Source organism: Trachurus japonicus, chromosome 1 (genome assembly GCF_045865225.1).
Source record: "Trachurus japonicus isolate A0001 chromosome 1, Traja_1.0".
Taxonomy (NCBI): Eukaryota; Metazoa; Chordata; class Actinopteri; order Carangiformes; family Carangidae; genus Trachurus; species Trachurus japonicus.
The window spans coordinates 2,943,042-2,961,241 of record NC_140907.1 but is presented as its reverse complement, the minus strand read 5'-3'; the positions used below and the strand labels follow the sequence as shown (position 1 = coordinate 2,961,241).

The window sequence follows — 18,200 nt, the reverse complement described above, 5'->3', positions numbered from 1 at the left end:
AGGATGCAGTCCTTATTGTTATTAATTACACCTGGGCTCCTCCTGCTAAAACAGTCTGGCACCCTGTGAGGAGGTGTGACACTAAACAAGTCCCAGCTTTGGATAGTAATGAATGTCTCTGCCATAAATACTGTACTCATTGCACAAGGGTGTATGACTATTATATAAGTAATAGACTATATAATAAGTAAGTATTTATAGTTTCAAGTTACTTATTTACTTAGTGAAAATAAAGCTTTGCAAATGTTAAGTCTGTCTGGAAATAATATACAACCTTAAAATTGGACTATTCTCAAAATTCAAAAGTCAAATATAAAAATATCAACATGTTGATAACATGAAACAAACCTTTTGAATAAACAGTATTTCTTCAGAGAACAAGGACTGGGGATTATGGGTTTTAATGGCAAGTATGAACAGATAAAAGCAGGAAAAACCTGTTTTGATTTTCACTTCAGGATATGGATGCTGAATTAAGACAGGTTTGAAAAATGAAAGTATCCTTTCACCAGTGCTGCAGAGTCATATCATTACCCAAGAATTGTGAAATAGTAGTAGTGAACAGACAGCTCTTACTCAGTCATTCATAAAAAGATGCTATACACCAAGAGTTTTGCAGCGAACATCTAACAGACAAATAAAATAAATACCAGCTTCCATTTGAAATCTATCATTTGGACTACTGTCTTGTAGTATATTTGAAAGTTGGAAAGTTGTGCATATTTCATGTGGTTTCATTTTAAGTGCAGTATAGTTCAAGTGTATACAACGCTACCTGATGATACACTGAAATAACATGCGGTAATTTTAAAATGAATGTTTTTGTTATTTTCCCCAACACGCAACAGGAAAAGATCAATGTGGACACAAAATCAAAGACCTTAAAATTATTTTCAGGGCATACATTTTTTATTTTGTAAAAAAGAAACTACAGTAACTGGTACAAAAATATCTAATCTCATATGAAATGTAAAAGAACTGTATTCATAATTAGCTTATATGCATGTGTTTACAGTGTTTGTGCGTCTTGTGTGCGTGTCATGTGTTTACAGCTCAGACAAACTCGCGTGATGACTGAATTAATTGTTAACCTTGGTTTTTAGTCTCCTTCTCTGTCTGGTGGGGGAAACAGATGTGAGCAGTGACTCCTCCTTTGTCTTCTCATCTTTAACAGCAGGTTCCTGTCCGGGTTCAGTTTTTGTTTTAAAGTGGGATGTTGGACTCGGGGAGCGTGGGGATCCAGCTTTAGGTCTCTTTGTAGGAGAGTTCTTGTGGGCTGATGGACAGCTGTGCTGGTTCAAACACACCGAGCAGAGAGGGTTGACAGGAAGACAAACCTGCTGCCCAAAACCCACGAGCAGCCAGTTGATCTCACTCCACAGCTCCCTGCAAAAGAGTGTGAACAGTTACTTTAAAGCTGAGTTAATCAGTCACAGGGCAACTCCTGAATAACTGGTGATTCAGCTGCTCAATGCTTCAACAGACAAGTTTTAATTTTGTCTTTTCTTTGACACTGGGCTGAAAATAGTAGCCAAAAAGATTAATTTGTATTTATTTGGTTCCCTAGTAACCACTGCCTTCGACTTCTCCTCCTGGGGTCCATTCAAGTCAACGTTCCCTCATACCGCAAAACAATTAGCATTTAAATGAAAACAAGAAAATATTAACAGTTCAACATTTTGGCAAATTGGCCCATTGCCATAATCGCTATAGTCATAGCAGTAGGTTCGTTACCTTTAATTGTCGGTGCAAGCTATTTTTAGAACGGTGGAGCAGAGTGGCGAGCTGCTCAGAGCTACGCTACGGAGGCTAAAGGAATTTCTTGGTTTCCATCATCAAACTCATCAAATACACAATCCAAAAACTCCAAAATGCTCTCGTGGACAAGTTGTGACCTGCACATTCAATGTGCAGGTCACAACTTGTCCACCAGAGCTCTGAGCAGCTCACGGCTCTGCTCCACCGTTCTAAAATAGCTTACACCAACAAATAAAGGTAACGAACCTACTCCTATAACTATAGCGATTATGGCAATGGGCCAATTTGCCAAAATGTTGAACTATCCCTTTAACAAATACAAAAAAAGTAAGAGAGACAAAAACTATGCTTTTGACTTGACTCAAACAATAAAACAACCAAAAGCAGCAGTGACAAAAATGATAAATGACAAATGATAAAATGAGGTTAAAGACAAAGGCTATAACCACTATCTGATCAGATATCATGTAATCAAACCCTTTTGTTGATTAGATGATAAGAACAATGGTGACCTAGTTAAAGTTATTTGCATAAAAACATGAAACAATAATGTCAGAAACCATAATGGTGGTGGACTGCAGGTCTAAATGCACATAGCAAATAGTCTCTAGGAATGGCAAATTATAGAAAAAGTTGCTTACTGGTAATCTAGAATTTCTTGAATTTACCTCTGTATCAGCTCTAAATAATCTAACACTGAAATGGCAATAGGTGAAGGAGGTGAGAAGCTGCTTCTCATGCATTCATTGGGTCGGGTCAGGGACTGACGTGTGTACAGTGCAGCTGAAAATCATTTAGCTGGTGACGGATTCACTCTTCCTCACATCATGTGATGAAGGGCTCTGGTCAAGTCCCCCAAAAGTCAGTGGTTTGCTGTATGTTTCCAGGTCAGTCCTGGTGATTCTGATATTTATAGATGTGTTGGTCCCTGCTAATCAGGTTGTGCAGGTCACCAGCAGTGAATTAGTCACGCTGTTACCTGGGTAACCACTCCTCCAGGGCCTTGCGTGTTTCCTCCGGGTTCTTGGTCGGCTTCCTGAGCCAGCCCAGCCGATTGGAGATACGATGAACGTGTGTGTCCACGCCTACACCAGAGATCAACAACATCAATCACAACAGACACATCCATAAATTTGAATAAAGAAAAAAAAAAGTTGAATGTAATATGTACACACTGCTGCACAAATTCAGCTTCACTAGTTCCACTTAAACAGTTGTATTCAATTATATAACATAACATATGATCATAGATTACTGTACATAAAATTTATATTACAGCACTGGATTTTTTTTTTTTTTACTATGTTTGAGTAAAATTCACATTTTTGTTTTATTCTATAAACTACTGACAACATTTTTCCCAAAGTCGAAATAAAAATATTGTCATTTAGAGCATTTATTTGCAGAAAATGACAACTGATTAAAATAACAAAAAAGATGCAGTGTTTTCAAACCTGGAATAATGCAAAGAAAACATGTTTATATTAATTTTTTAGCAACATAACACTCATCTTAGGAAGAGTTCAGAAATCAACATTGGTGGAACCCAAATCTTTAATCACAGAAGGGGTTTTTATAATCTTCATCGTTAAATATGATGTGACTCTATCAGTGCCTCCCGCTTCTGCTGAAATTCAGTAGAGACTGGAATTGAATGGTTTCCATACATGTAGAGATGCTGATTTAAGAAAAATTTGGAGGGGTCTGTTCATTTATTCCAGTGCTGTATAGCTTTAGTGACTGTAGACCGATCATTCAAGTCACTGAAAGACCAAAACCATTTATACTTTTCTTTTCTTAATGTTAGATTTTTAAAAAAGCTTGTGTTGTTTTTTTGCTTGTACAAAAAAGGAAAACAATTGTCTGACATTCTCAAAGCAAATGATTTATCAACACTAGACAAACTAATCATTTGTTGCAGCCTTAATTGTTGACTGTAGTTAGTGCAGGGAAGAGCCTCAGGATTAGTTTATTAATTTACTGGAAAAAACAGCAAGCACACACAAGGCAAATACTTGTTTGCTACCATACTGTGAAAATGTTATATGTTCCTACCTATTCCAGACACCTGGTCCCAGGCGATGTCCATGGCCAGATGAGCCATCTTAGGCCCGACTCCCGGCAGACGGACCAGCCCCTCCACGCTGTTGGGGATGTCACCTTCAAACTCTTTCTGCAGCATGGCCGTTGTCAGCTTCAAGTACTTCACTTTAGTCTGGAGGAGAGTGGGAGAGGAGTCATTCAGTCACGAAACAAACGTCAAATGATCGAGCGTGTGAAAGTGGGAACTGGTTTAATAAGTGTTGTGATGGGAGACTTGAGAGTTATCTTGTGTTACCCTCCAGAAGCCGACGGGGTAGATGAGCTTTCCCAGTGTGTCGTCATCAGTGCCGAGTAGATTTTCCACAGTGCAGCCGTGAGCTCGGAGCCTCTGCATGGCTGCTGCCGTCACCTGGTCCTTGGTCTGACTGGACAGCATGAGAGACACCAACACCTGGAAACGTCTCACCTGCACCAGCAGCAGAAAATAACAACACGATGTATTCGAACTGCTGGCTTACTTTAGACTTAAAGGGATAGTTCACCCAAAATTGAAATTGCACTCATTATCTATTCACCCTCATGTCGACTAAGGGCTGGGAGAAGTTTCAGAGTCCTCCGTGGCTTCTCTGAGTTACAGGGGGTCTCGGCGTAGCAGTGCATGTCCATATAACGGTTGCAAATGGATACCAACTGTCTTCGTAACAAAAAGACACACCAAAAAACATCCAAATACCTCCATGCTGCTCGTATGTAATGTCCGTCTTGTATTGAAGCCCCGAAATGCAAAATTGTCCCGAAAAAAATTAAATAAGCTTCTCGAAGCGCTACAAACAAGCTTGAAATATAGATTTATTTAATTTTTTTCGGGACAATTTCGCATTTCGGGGCTTCAGTACAAGACGGACATTACATACAAGCAGCATGGAGGTATTTGGATGTTTTTTGGTGTGTCTTTTTGTTACGAAGACAGTTGGTATCCATTTGCAACCGTTATATGGACATGCACTGCTACGCCGAGACCCCCTGTAACTCAGAGAAGCCACGGATAACTCTGAAACTTCTCCCAGCCCTTAGTCAACATGAGGGTGAGTAGATAATGAGTGAAATTTCAATTTTGGGTGAACTATCCCTTTAAAAAGAAATGACTCTGCAACCTACTGGTGGAGGGGCTCCTGTGTCGTAGCATTTCTCCGCTCCCATCTTATCTACAGGTGCGTCTCGGCTGCTCCTCATCTCCCGGATGAATCCTAACTGTTTCTTCCAGTCGGGGGGTTCCCAGCGCTCTGTCTTCACCGCTGAAACACCTTCATCCCTGTCATACTCCACCTTCAGCTGTCTCCTCCTGCGGCTGTGTGAAGACAGCGGGAGAGAGTCCGCTTCTGTTTTGAGCTTCACAGGAGCCTGTTGCAGGAATCCATGACTCCCATCTGGACACAGAGAGGGAAGAGACTGAGTGAGAAACACCTGGCCCACCACCAGGCTACAGAACATCTAGAAAACACAATCAAAAAATAAAGCTACAGTGGCGCCTGCTCAACCTATTGAACTATACTGGTATTTACAGAGGCGTTAGTCCTCGCTGCAGCCGGCCCCCGGTTCCATTCCCCTTGCTGCATGCCGTCCCCCTCCCCTCTCTATCTGTCACTCAATTTCCTGTCCCTCTCTCCATCTTTCCTATCAATAAAGCGTAAGCCAGCCAGAGATCTATGGTCATCCAGTGAGTTGTTGCTGGATGTACCGAGATCAAAATTGAAAACCAAGGGCGATCGTGCCTTCTCTGTGGCTGCTCCCAGACTATGGAACAGCTTGCCAGTTAGACATGCGGGATCCATGGAGAGGTTTAAGTGCGCTTTAAAAACACATCTTTTCTCCTTGGCCTTCGGGTCCACAGGGACTTCTAATCCTGGCTAGTTTTGTTCAAATATCCATGTGTAATCTTAACATAATCTTGCACTGTTGACTACTATAACTATGACTACTGTAGCCGTGCACGTATGCGTATGTGTATGTATGTGCATATGTTCGTGTGTGTGCTACATGCATTTATGTGTGAGAATGTGTGATGGTATGCATGTTTTCTTGTTTCTTGTACATGCGTTGTTTTTTTTTGTTTCTGACTCTGCTCTGTGAAGCAATTTGGATGACTGTCACAGGTCTTTTAACTGTGCTATATGAATAAAAGTGAACTTGAACTTGAACTTAAAAATAAAAATAATAAAGCTACAGTATCCTCTTTAATTCAGCCTCAATAACAGCAAAACCAACCATGTGAGTTCCAGTTCATCCCAGAGCTGCTGGATGTGGCTGAGGTCTATGTGGAAAAAACACTGAGAAAAGTAAACTCATAATGTGTTTCTGCTTTACTTACTCTTTGGTCACCATTCATTCATTCCTGAATATGACTGTTTGTTGTAGTGCGTATGCAGCTGTGTGCAACAACATGAACGTTACCTGGAGTCGGTGAGGGTCCTCGCTCACAGACCGTCGCCTCCTCCTCCTCCTCCTTCACCTTCACCTCCACGCTGGGAACCGGACCCACGTCGCTCCTCCGTCTGCTGGTGAGTTTGGAGCCCAGAGAGCAGCCAGCGGTCCGAGCCCCCCTCCGAGTGACCGCAGAGCCGCTGTGCATGAAGTAAGGAGAAGCCATAACGAAACACGGGACCACGTAACAGACCCTCGAGCTGCGGCGTAGTCCAAACATAGAAGCTGAAGTTAGTTTCTCATTCGTAGTGCTGCTGTGGTCACGAGGGGAGCAGAAAAGTCCAACACCCATTGTAAATAAACAATAACAATTAACCATTAAATAATTATGTTTTATAAAAACACTTATCTCACAACTGCTGCTAGACTATCATGAGATTTGAGGCTTTTAAATTATAAATAGGCCCAACACTAAACTGACAATGATCAAACTAAAGTTCATAAATCATTTATATAATCTAATATCTTTCCTGAGATGGTTTGGTATTCCCATTTTTTATTGTACATTGTCAGTCCTGTATACACATCACAACAGTCTAGATGAAATTCAATCTTGCATTTGCATACACATGATAACACCTGCTCCTCTTTGAATGTTAAAACATTTTCCTACTCTTCTCGTTCCCACTGCTTTTACCACAGTCTATCTTTCTATTCTTAATAAAACACTTTAGGTAGCTTCCTATAATGAAGGCCTTTTACGGTTCATTTACAAGCAATACTATCAATATCATAACAATAAAAAGATGTTTGCCCATTTGCTGTGCTGGAATAATAACAAAAGCTTTGCTCTGTGAATTATAAAAAAATTACCCATACAATTTAATGTTGAAGGAGCCAGTATTGTTTTCCCCATAAAACAGGCTGTCAGTCAGCAATCCCTCTAAACTGCAAAACAGGGTAATCAGGGTTTTTTCTGGCCAAAATTTGGGCTGAGGCGGCCGCCACAAAATTTATAATGCAGAAAAAACCCTGGTAATCACTGCTCACTTTTAGGTGTACTCTATTTCCACCACATATGGAAACAAGCATAAACAGTATGATAAAAACTATGCTAATATAGCTTATTACAGCAAATATACAGTGAAAGTCTGGTGTGATGTTGCTTGGTTGGAAAAGAAACCTGCAGCCACATGGCCCTTTGTGGAACAGTTTGCTCAAGCCTGTCCTAGAGTAAGAACAGAGGAAAAACAATGTGAGCATGAGCCTATTTAATCATTTGGTTTCTTCAAAATACCTACAGTACTTGTTTGTTCAATCTTAATATATGCTGAGTTATGTGAGCTCTTTATACAGTCTATTGGTTATGAGCATAGACTCATAGACTGTATATGGCTATGAGTCTATAGCGCCACCTAAAGGCAGCAGGACGAAGGTGCAATGACTCACCGATAAGAAACCAACTTCAGCAGCTTGAGTGGTTCTCTGCTAGCTAACTTTTCCGTCGGGTAGCGTTTCAGAGTTTCAGCAGGTGAAGCTAATGTATTGTTTTACTCTAAGGTCGTATCACTGGGGCATTTGGGACGACGACGACAGCTAACCTTTGCGAAGACATTAGGGCTTACGTTTTGTCATAACACAGAAAAAACAGAGTAACAAACGGACTTTAGCGTAGTTTCGGGATTTAGCTCGCGCGAAACTGCATTTCCCATGAGCTAGCGCGGCAAACGTGTTTTTGTAGGAAGTGGCCCTGTCACAGCGTTAGTGTGCCATCCGGTTGAGGAGTGGAGGACTGAGCTTGGACGGGAACGAGCTCTGAGTTGCACACAGACTCGTATCCATGCTCAGAGACAGGCGGCTCGCTCGGCTGCGGGGGGACGAAGCCTCGGCTGAATGAAACCGAAAGCAACACAACTTTGATAAGGTGAGAGGAGACGGGGCAGGGGCGGGAGGGGGAGGCGTTGTTGTTTTTAAGCTACCAGACAGACCTTGAATGCCACAGAAGAAGAAGGAGGCAAATGTAAAGCGACGCTAACGGGTCAGCAGCAGCAGCCATTGTAGCCTACACTCGTCCTGTTTGTGTCTTGTTTGTGTCGCGGTGCGTTCAGGGACCAGTCGGCTGCGGTCCGAGGCTACCTGGCACCGCTGCTGCTGCTGCTGCTGCTGCTGCTGCTGCTGTGGTGGTGGTTGTTGTTGTTGTTGAACTCAAACAGACCAGTCGTTGTCTGCCTGCTCACCTCCCTCCCCTCTGTCTCTGTCAAGTCCACATGACAGCAAATTCTTCAAACCTGCCCCCCCCTCTCCCCACCTCCTCTCTCTTACCCTTCACCCCCCCGCGGGTTTACACATTAACAGACTGGACTGGGACTACAAACTTCACTGCCTGATAGTTGTAGATAGGAGTCTTAAATGGTCTGTTCACCAAAATTACATAAAGTGGGGTTTAATTTATGTAACTGCAGCGCACTGACGCAGAAACACGAACAGTGAAATGTCATGTTTTGTAAAAAACAGTAACTTACAACAAATGACGGTGTTGCAGTACAATTAGGCTATATAAAACCCTGCACTGACATGTAACTGTTATTAATTGAAATCCTAACTCAGATGATACAGAGCCTCCTCTGTCCTCCCACTACACTATAGTTTGGGATTATTTGTCCAGGATCAAAAATAACTGGACACACACATTCCTGTCCATGTTAAATAGGTCAAACAGGAAAACATGTTGTGTTGTGCCATCCCACCTGTAACAAAGACCACCTCTGCAAAGATCCTAAAAATACTTCCTCTTCTCTGTAATGATGACAGATGATTGATCATCACATAAGATGAGTTAAGACATTGATGACTGTACAATGAATGTGTTTTCAACAATGTCTGACTCAACATCTGTGTGACACACCACCTCGGCCAAATTATTGCCTGGTGATTATTACCCTGATTTCCTCTTTAGCAACACATAAACTTACTCATTAATAGACTTATTTCATCATGTGCAGAATTATAACTTAAAAACAAATACAAGTCATACTCTTATTTGTTTTGTAGGGTGTAACAAAATAGAAATGAGTGAAGGCTTACAGTAACAGCAGATGGCACCAAACATGCAAAACCATAGAATATCCTCTGCATGTAGCTATATCAAATGTTATGAGATAACATTATGACTTCAACAGCCTCTGAAAATCTCACATCCTCCAAAAGTCAAAGAAAGAGAGAAAGACAACAGAGGACATGAATATTGAATGTCTGTTATATGCAGACATTTTTCATGCATGAAATATCACAAAAATCAGAGACTCAAAAGAAGAAGTACAGGTATCCTCAAGTATGCCTATGTATTTTGTAAACCTCCTATTCACCTGCACAGAGATATTACTCATGGTTTTGCTGCCATCACAAAACAAAAGAGGTGATCACATCTTGGTTTGTAGTGAAACACTGTGAATGGTGTATTAGTTCTCACTGCCAACATGTTACCATTGTACCTAAAGCTAATGTTGTGCTGTCATGTACAATAACATGATTTTTTGCCTCTATCCATCTCTTAAATAGCTCGTTGCAAAGTGATTGAACAATTGCGGTGGATTTTGGCAGAGAGCAGTTATGTCCTTGTGTCATCATCCATCCAGTTGCTGGCTGGCAAACCACATCATGCTTCAACTTAGAGAATGTCCGTAGTATTTTCAGGACCTGGACTGTGATGCTTGTTGCAAAGTTTCTAAATGTGTGTTACTGTTTCTTCAGGAAGCCACCAGTCCCAGTCTGTGCAGCCTGTCTCCATTCCCGGCCGAGCCATGAATAAACAACCAAGTAAAGAGAGTCTGAAGGACAAGGTGAAGGGGATCTTTGGGCTGGGAACTCCACGGCCACCGAGCAAACAGAGTGACGCCAAGACGTCCGAGTTTATCATTACGACTGACATCATCAAGGTGTGCAGAGAGACAGTGCATGCAGGAGTTCACCTTACCCATCATGTTTAATGTGGGCTTACTCTTCATTTCTTCATATTTCAGGAGCTCCACCCAGACTGCGGTCTGAGCAACCGTGTTCGAATGATGAACCACGTCTGTGACCTTGCAAAAACAAAAAAATTTGAGGAGGTGAGTAGTATGCACCGGGTGTCACATTGTGGATACAGCAGCACAAGCAATCACCTTTTGTTTGTAAAACTGTGTACACACATGCATATGTTTCAGCACGCAGTGGAGGCAGTGTGGAAAGCTGTGGAGGACATGCTGACTCCAGAGCAGCCGCCTGAAGCCCGACATGCCGTATTGCAGCTGCTGAGGGCCATCATACAGGGACAGGTAGGTACAGTATGTAGAAACGACGTGTACACACAAGCAATGGAAATATAGCTGGAAGCATAGTTCTTGTTACTTCTTTAAATCATATTTTTTGTTTATTTGAAGGGAGAGCGACTCGGCCCTCTGAGAGCCTACTTTTTCAAGGTGATCAGAGACTACCAACCAAGCAACGAAGACCTCTCTGACAGGCTGGAGGTCTTCAAGGCTTTAACGGAAAATGGAAAAGACATCACCTACCTGGAGGAGGACATAGGTAAAAGTCCTCATGGAAAACTCATAAAGCATTTTGAAAACTTCACCTCTTATCGTCTTAATCCCCAGCACAATCCTCTCTGCTATGAATTTCATTGATGTCAAATTGAGAACAAATACAGACTTTAAACTGACCTGCCAACATTTCATACTGCACTTCTCTGTCTTTGAAATTTCTTTATTTGGATAAATGATGTTTGTGATTATTGCTTCTAAAGGCATAAATTGTCCTTTACTACGATGTTTACTGGTATGCTTTTTTCTGTTCTTGCTGTTTTCTCCTCTCCCACAGCACGCTTTGTCCTCCTTTGGATGGACATCGGTCTCACCTCCGATTTCCTCCATGTTCTTGTAAATCTGGTGAAGTTCAACAGCTGCTACCTGGACCAAAATGTCTCCATTATGGTCCAGTAAGTCAGACGGACAAAGAGACACACACAGTTTTGTTCCTTGTTAATTTTGAAAAACGTTTATAACTTGCTTTTTCTTGCTTGTTCTTTCATGCTCTCGGCAGAAAAATCTGTCTACTGTGCAATAGAACAACATCCTCAACAGATATTGAGGTGAGCTTTTGTTTTTCCTTCGTTTTACTCATTACATAACTTGAGCAACTGTAACCGCAGTGCAACATGTTTTCAACAAGTGTCAGCTGAGGAACAATCAGCACATTCTTTGTTCAGTCATCTTGTTAGCATTCAACAGAACATGCTGCCTTGTTCAAAATCATAGCTGTTGTTGACTCGTAACAGACACCTAATTCGGCCATTACAGACCTTGTGTCAGTTATTCGCTCTGTTAAAGGTTCAGAGAAAAAAAAAAAAGTTTAATCAAATATCTGACCCAAAGCAAAATGTGAAAAAGGGCCACTCTTTTCCAGGGAAGAATGAAAAGTATATTCTTGAGACGAAAGAGCTTAAGTGGGGATTCATTTGTTTGTAGCTATGTGCACAGTGTTTGCTATAAGTGTGTTTCTTGGCACCATGTTGTCCTAGCAGATAATCAACCTACAGGTTGGGAGGAAGCAGTTTTATTTCATCTGTGTTGCTCTGATTCACAGATGTTGTGTACGGTTCACCAATGTGATTTGTGCAGAAATGTTGGATGTTGAAGTTATACTGTATTTTATAATTGGCAACGGCATTACAGACTCAAATAGAGCTCATGACATCTATTTACTTTTGAGGAGGGAAACACATCCACATAAAGATAATTAACAGGAAAATCTAAGTGTGGTGTAAACAGGTTTGTTAGCTATAGCCATATGAACTATACACGCCCTATAGCCATTAATTACCTAATGAACTCTGTATTAACGCCTGCTTAATTGACATATACCAGCCTAAGTCTGTGACCTGCTGTTGTTAATTCTGTTGGTGTGTTGTCTGTGTTTACAGGTAGCACTACAAGTCCTGGATGCAGTGGTGTGTTACAACTGCCTGCCCTCAGACTCTCTCACAGTCTTCATCATCACACTCTGCCGCACAGTCAATGTCAAGGAGTTTTGTGAATCCTGCTGGAAGGTGAGAGAAGAAGACACATGCATATATACATTACATACACACACACACTTTACATGAGCATGTTTGCTTTTTGTCTAAATGCTCTGATTTGATGGAGCATAAGTCATATTTGCGTTTTCTTTTCTTCTCCTCCCCTGTTGTTCTCTCTTGTCATGTTCCGTCTGTGCAGCTAATGAGGAAGGTGTTGGGGACTCACCTCGGCCACAGTGCTATTTACACCATGTGCCGCATCATGGAGGAGAGGTATTGTTAATGTCCCAGCTTTAAGCATATTTCTGACCATATGGTTCAGCAATAAACTTCATAAACCAAATGGTTTAACTACTGTGTATTGTAAGTTGTGCCCTGTTTGTGTTTCTTTCCACCTATGTGCGATCTGACCAGGGTGTACATGGAAGATGCACCATTGCTGAGAGGAGCTGTTTTTTTTGTTGGAATGGCATTGTGGGGCGCACACAGACTCTCTGCTCTCAAAAACACACCCACACTGGTTCTGCCATCTTTCTATAAGGTAACACACACACGCTCACAGTACATGGTTTGTTTCCTTGTCAACATGTGATTTATTGTAAAATCTAATGTCTAATCTTATGATATTGTGGTCAAAAGGGTATTTTCTTAAAGGTATAATATGTAGGAATTCCCCCCATCTAGCGGTGTGGTTGCATATCAGAACGTATTCTTGATGTTGCATTCATGTGAAATCAGTCAGACGTCAGACAGACAACAGACGCTGCATGTAACAGGATAAACAAGCGTCTATGTAAACAAGTGGTCCGCCAGCACGAGGCAAAACAATACAGGCGTGACAATATGTTGTCATGGTGATGTCGTATTGTTGTACCTGACCCACGTTTTACCGTCTTTCTCTTGTCGAGTAAAAATAGTCTAGAAGCAGCACCTAATGTTTTATTACAGTAAATAATACTGAAGATATTTTTTGTTTAGCAGTATCTAGTGGGTCAGTTGTTGTCCCATCTTCAGCTCTGTGGATTTAAAAAAGATTTACAACTGATAGAGATAGATGAGAAACAACAAATTGGAGTGTAGTTGGAGAAACCATGACTAATCTTGATGCTATGAATGCAAATCAAATTAGTTGTAGTGACTGTTGCCGTCTGATCTCTGCCACTCAGGCCATGTCGAGTGCCAACGAGGTGGTGTCCTATGAAATCGTCCTCTCCATCACCAGACTGATCAAAAAGTACGGCAAGGAGCTGCAGGTGGTCACGTGGGACATCCTGCTGGGCATCATAGAACGGTTGTTGCAGCAGATCCAGGTACATACACAGATGAATGCTGCACATGTACACACACATGCAGTAAAATAGTTTGTTGACCTTGCAGTCGTTCTCATCTGTCTATAACAGACAATAGGCAGCGCAGAGTCGAAGGCCATCGTGTATGAGCTGTTGACCACAGTAGAGGAGCTGTATGAGCAGAACGGGTACCACGGCTCCACAGAGAAGTTCTTCAGTCTGGTGGAGAAATGTGCTGACAAGAGACCTGTGAGTTCTTTGGTGCATCATTCTGTCTCTCTCTGCGCAGTCCTGTCCCTTCATTCAGTCCTCCTACATACTGCTGCTTCTGTTTTAATCTTGCTCGTCTCTGTGCGACAGGACGCATCAGTGCTGACCCTCATCTCGTACAGGGCCCAGTCTATCCAGCCAGCCAAGGACGGCTGGATCCAGAGCCTTCATCGCCTCATGGAGAAATTCTTCAGGTGCTGATCGTATTTCATAACTTTGTGGGCAGGTTTTGATATTTTATTTCCGTCACTCTTTGTTAGTCATAACCTTGATCTCTGTCTTGTTCCATCCATGCTGTGTCTGAATCTTCCCTGTCCATCTCTTGTATTCCACCGTCTCTCTGAAAGGAACGAGACGCGCAGTGTGATAAGGATCAAAGTGCTTCACATCCTCTCCTTCGTTCTCAGCACCAACCGACAGCTCTATGAGGTCTGTACGCTCACACACATCCACATACACACACATTTGCATCCTCACTGTCAAGACCACTTTTAACCACTCTTCCGCACACTCAACGGTCAAAATATAGGCCTATTAGGTTTCCTGCTTTATCTGACATTTAATGGTTAAAGAGGTGTTTATGATAACTTCAATCAAGATAGTTCGATAAATGAAATGGTCATTGTCTGTCTGGTAAATTCCTGATGTTTGTTTAAATGCACTTTTAATAAAGTAGATAATTAAAATTTCTCAAACTGAAATTAAATCTGTTGAATTTATTCCAGGATGAGTTGATTGAGACGGTGGTGATACCCCAGCTCAGTGGGATAGCTGAAGACAGGGACCTAGCCGTCAGAAAACAGGCAACACAGCTGCTGGTGGACCTGGCTGAGGGCTGCAACACACATCACTTCACCAGCCTGCTGGACATCATTGAGAGGGTACACTGTCTCACTTCTACCGCCACCGTCACTCCATGTTAGCCGATATGAGCTGACTCCTATGTTTGTTGTCTGTCTAGGTGGCCAGTCGTTCTCTGATATGTCCAGGGCCCCTGGAGCTTTCTGAGAGAGACCCAACAGCCGAGTCTCCCATGGAGGACGTCAGGACTGCTATACTGGGCTTGCTGGAAATCTTGCAGGTAGACTACACTTGCAGTGCTAGAATGACAATGTGACATTAAAGAACATGGCATGGGATATAAAGGATTTACAGTTTATTCTCTTATAAACGTATTGTATTTTCACACTATATTTATAAACATACATTTACAGCAGTGTGTTTTATGCGTAGAATGGAGAACAATAAATGTATCAAATAATGGTGACAGTCAAATTCTTCTCTTGATTTTTTTTATCTTTTAACCTCAGAAGGTCAAGTTATGAAAAAAAAACTGTAATTCAATCATATTTCTGTGAATGAAATAATTGAAACCTTATCTTTTTCCCTCTTGGCAGAGCAAGCTTTACAGCCTCCCAGCCAGCCATGCTAGTCGTGTCTATGAACTGCTTATCAGCCATCTGCAGCTTCACTACAAGAACAAGTACTGTTCACCTATTGCTTCCAGTATTAGACTACAGGTAGGTGTGATTCAGTTTCTGTGCTCTCTGTGTCTCCTGCTAGATCTGTAATGTACTGTGTGCCTTATTTCCTGTGGACTTTCTCTCTTTCTCAGGTGTTTGACTTCTTCCTGATGATGCGTGCAGACTCTCTTCACCGTCTTGGAGTTCCTAACAAAGACGGAGCCATGAGGTTCAGCCCTTACTGCTACTGTGACATAGGGTGAGGACACACACACACACACACACACACACACACACACACACACACACACACACACACACACACACACACACACACTACCTCCTCTGCTAAAGCTCTTTCCTGCAGATGCTTTGCTCATATTTCAGTCAACTAAATGATTAGATTTTTTATTTATTTATTGTGTGTTACTTTGTTTCAGGGAGCCAGAGAAGCGAGTCAGTGAAAAGAAGCCGACAGGTTCAACATCTCCTCCCGCTGGTAGCCCAGCTCCCCCCGCTGCTCCTCCCCCTTCAACCACCTCCATACGCTCAGCATACCTGCCCTACGCACCTGCCTTTTGTGTCCTCCTGCAGTGCCTCAAGATGGTATATACTATGTACATACACACATCCAGACACACACACTGATTCCTGCTGTCCTTAAAGATATCAGACATTTGTTGGCTTGACTTTCTCTGGCAGGAAACAGACTGGAAGGTGCTAAAGCTTGTTCTTGACAAGCTGCCCTGGACGCTGCAGTACAAAGTGCTGCTGCTGACATCACCGTGCAGCTTGGACCAGCTCTGCTCTACACTCTGCTGCATGGTATTGCAAAAAAATACACTTGCATATAAAACCACTACTATTTACAAGCCTGTACAGATGTGAACTTCCTTGCAGGATGAGTCTAAATGCCAGTATATGTCGTTGCTCCTGTGTGTGTGTCTCTGTGCTTGAAGGTGACAGATCGGCTGATCTCAGAGCGCTTGAAGAAGACCCCAGAGGGCTTTTCTCGCACTGACGTTCAGCTGGCGGTGGTTCCTGTCCTCACGGCAATCACATCGTACCACAACTATCTGGAGCAGTCCAGACAGGTACAAACTGTTGTGCATAAAAAACTAAGTAAGGCAATTTGGATACTGTAAAGTTGAGAATGTTTGGTTTACTGACCTTTCAGTTTGGAGCCAGAAGATCCACATGAAGGCAACCTCATCATCACCTTATTACACTCAGATTAACTAACCACCCCACACACACCAATTAGTAAAACTAAATTAACTTCATTTATTTTCCCTCCTCCTCTGCAGAGGGAGCTGGTTCAGTGCCTTGAGACCGGCCTCATTTACCGCTGTGCCAAACAGTGTGTTGTGGCCCTCACAATGTGCACGGTGGAGATGCCTGAAATAATGATCAAGCTCCTGCCTGCACTCATTGTGAAGCTGACACACATCTCTGCCACAGTTGCCATGGCATCTCCAATGCTGGAGTTTTTGTCTAGTGAGTAACACAAGCTTTTCTCAAAACTTTTTCAGTTTATTGTTTAAAATGTTCTTTAACATGTTCAAGGTCCCAGTGGGAGCACAACATAAGAAAGCGTTTGATTGATCTGCTCTTTCTTCAATTCTTTCTAATAGCGCTGGTGCGGCTGCCGCATCTTTATGCAAACTTCGTTGCCGAGCAATACGTCAGTGTATTTGCCATCTCATTGCCGTATACGAATCCATCAAAGTAAGTGCTTTCACACATACAAAAACATGAGCATTCTCAGACACGCAGACACACTCTGACGTTTTGTCTCTTCTATTCCCATCAGGTTTAACCAATACATTGTGTCCCTGGCCCACCATGTGATTGCTATGTGGTTCATACGCTGCAGGCTCCCCTTCCGCAAAGACTTTGTCCAGTACATCACAAAGGTGTGTGTGCTCGTTTGTCTCTTAAGATTCACTGTCTTTTTTGTGATTTTTTTTTGATAGCCATAGTAGAGACGCGGGATTCGAACCGGGGCCGCCTGCGTTGAGCACTGTAGCCTCTACATGGGGCGGCCGCCTTAACCACTGCGCCACGCACCACCCCCTTTTTTGTGATTTTTATCTCACAAACTCACAAACTCACTTCTCAATTCTTGATTCACCAACACAAACAATGCACACACGACCCAGAGAAAGAAAAAGCATTTCACATGGGAATCAGTGTCATCAATGTGCTTCATTAGAGAATTTTGTTTTTAAAATTCTTTTTTTTTTCAGGTAGCGAGGGGTAGTCACTCTTGTGCTTCTGTGTTAAATGTAATGCTACAGCAAAGAGGGCATAAGCTTAACCTAGCATAAAGGCTTGAAGCAGTGAGAAACAGCTGACACAGCCTCGTGTTTTGTTTTCACTGTGAGAAAAACAGCAGCCAGTGGAGACTCCAGAAAGTCACCAGAAATGGTCTTGCACCTTAAAAACCACATAGACATAGACAAAAACTTTACCTATTATGGATGGACAGAGCCCGGCTAAAGCTAAGCTAGCTGCTGGCTTCACCATCACATTTAATGGACACATAGTAGTGGTATCACTCCTCCAAACAATAAAATAAACATGTTTTCCAAAATATTAAGTTATTCATTGAAAGTCTTTTCAAGCACAACAATTCAGACAGAAGACAACCTGCAGACTTGTGACATTGCAGTTCAATGGTGACTCTTCAGTTGTTTTGGGCCTCGGCCACATACATGTAAAGTACAGACATACCGATGTCCTCATTATCTCCTTCAGTCCACTGAATCTTTGAGTCTTTGTCTCTTTCTCCAGGGGTTGCGCTCCAACGCCCTGCTGCCATTCGATGATGGTCATGAGCAGAGTCCATTTCGTGCTCGGAGCACCAGCCTCAACGAGAGACCCAAGAGGTAAAACATA

The 18,200-nt window shown here is 42.3% G+C and overlaps 2 protein-coding genes across 9 annotated transcripts in view; one reads left to right on the top strand and one right to left on the bottom strand.

Moving 5' to 3' along the window:
* Positions 1–853: 853 nt before the first annotated feature.
* nthl1 (nth-like DNA glycosylase 1) lies at positions 854–6,517 on the bottom strand. Its single transcript, XM_085780974.1, has 6 exons — positions 6,253–6,517; positions 4,960–5,228; positions 4,097–4,267; positions 3,814–3,973; positions 2,738–2,843; positions 854–1,386 (listed from the first exon to the last, which is right to left on the bottom strand). Exons 1-6 carry the CDS (start codon positions 6,500–6,502, stop codon positions 1,080–1,082), a joined length of 1,263 nt encoding a protein of 420 aa, XP_085637100.1. The 5' UTR covers positions 6,503–6,517; the 3' UTR covers positions 854–1,079.
* Positions 6,268–18,200, top strand: part of tsc2 (TSC complex subunit 2) — a 28,136-nt gene continuing 16,203 nt past the window's right edge. For 4 of the 8 annotated variants that reach the window (XM_085780673.1, XM_085780843.1, XM_085780757.1 and 1 more), the window contains exons 1-25: positions 8,002–8,146; positions 9,973–10,157; positions 10,242–10,328; positions 10,425–10,535; positions 10,641–10,788; positions 11,080–11,197; positions 11,302–11,350; positions 12,182–12,307; positions 12,477–12,550; positions 12,692–12,818; positions 13,444–13,587; positions 13,678–13,815; positions 13,927–14,030; positions 14,184–14,265; positions 14,562–14,717; positions 14,798–14,917; positions 15,234–15,356; positions 15,452–15,558; positions 15,740–15,905; positions 16,002–16,124; positions 16,259–16,393; positions 16,607–16,796; positions 16,934–17,027; positions 17,113–17,215; positions 18,096–18,190. In XM_085780673.1, coding sequence (XP_085636799.1) covers positions 10,023–10,157; positions 10,242–10,328; positions 10,425–10,535; positions 10,641–10,788; positions 11,080–11,197; positions 11,302–11,350; positions 12,182–12,307; positions 12,477–12,550; positions 12,692–12,818; positions 13,444–13,587; positions 13,678–13,815; positions 13,927–14,030; positions 14,184–14,265; positions 14,562–14,717; positions 14,798–14,917; positions 15,234–15,356; positions 15,452–15,558; positions 15,740–15,905; positions 16,002–16,124; positions 16,259–16,393; positions 16,607–16,796; positions 16,934–17,027; positions 17,113–17,215; positions 18,096–18,190 — 2,855 coding nt within the window. In that variant the 5' untranslated portion in view covers positions 8,002–8,146; positions 9,973–10,022. Of the gene's footprint in view, positions 6,360–8,001; positions 8,147–9,972; positions 10,158–10,241; positions 10,329–10,424; positions 10,536–10,640; positions 10,789–11,079; positions 11,198–11,301; positions 11,351–12,181; positions 12,308–12,476; positions 12,551–12,691; positions 12,819–13,443; positions 13,588–13,677; positions 13,816–13,926; positions 14,031–14,183; positions 14,266–14,561; positions 14,718–14,797; positions 14,918–15,233; positions 15,357–15,451; positions 15,559–15,739; positions 15,906–16,001; positions 16,125–16,258; positions 16,394–16,606; positions 16,797–16,933; positions 17,028–17,112; positions 17,216–18,095; positions 18,191–18,200 lie in introns of those variants that run through there. The other 4 variants (XM_085780579.1, XM_085780450.1, XM_085780385.1 and 1 more) reach the window with 4 other exon arrangements.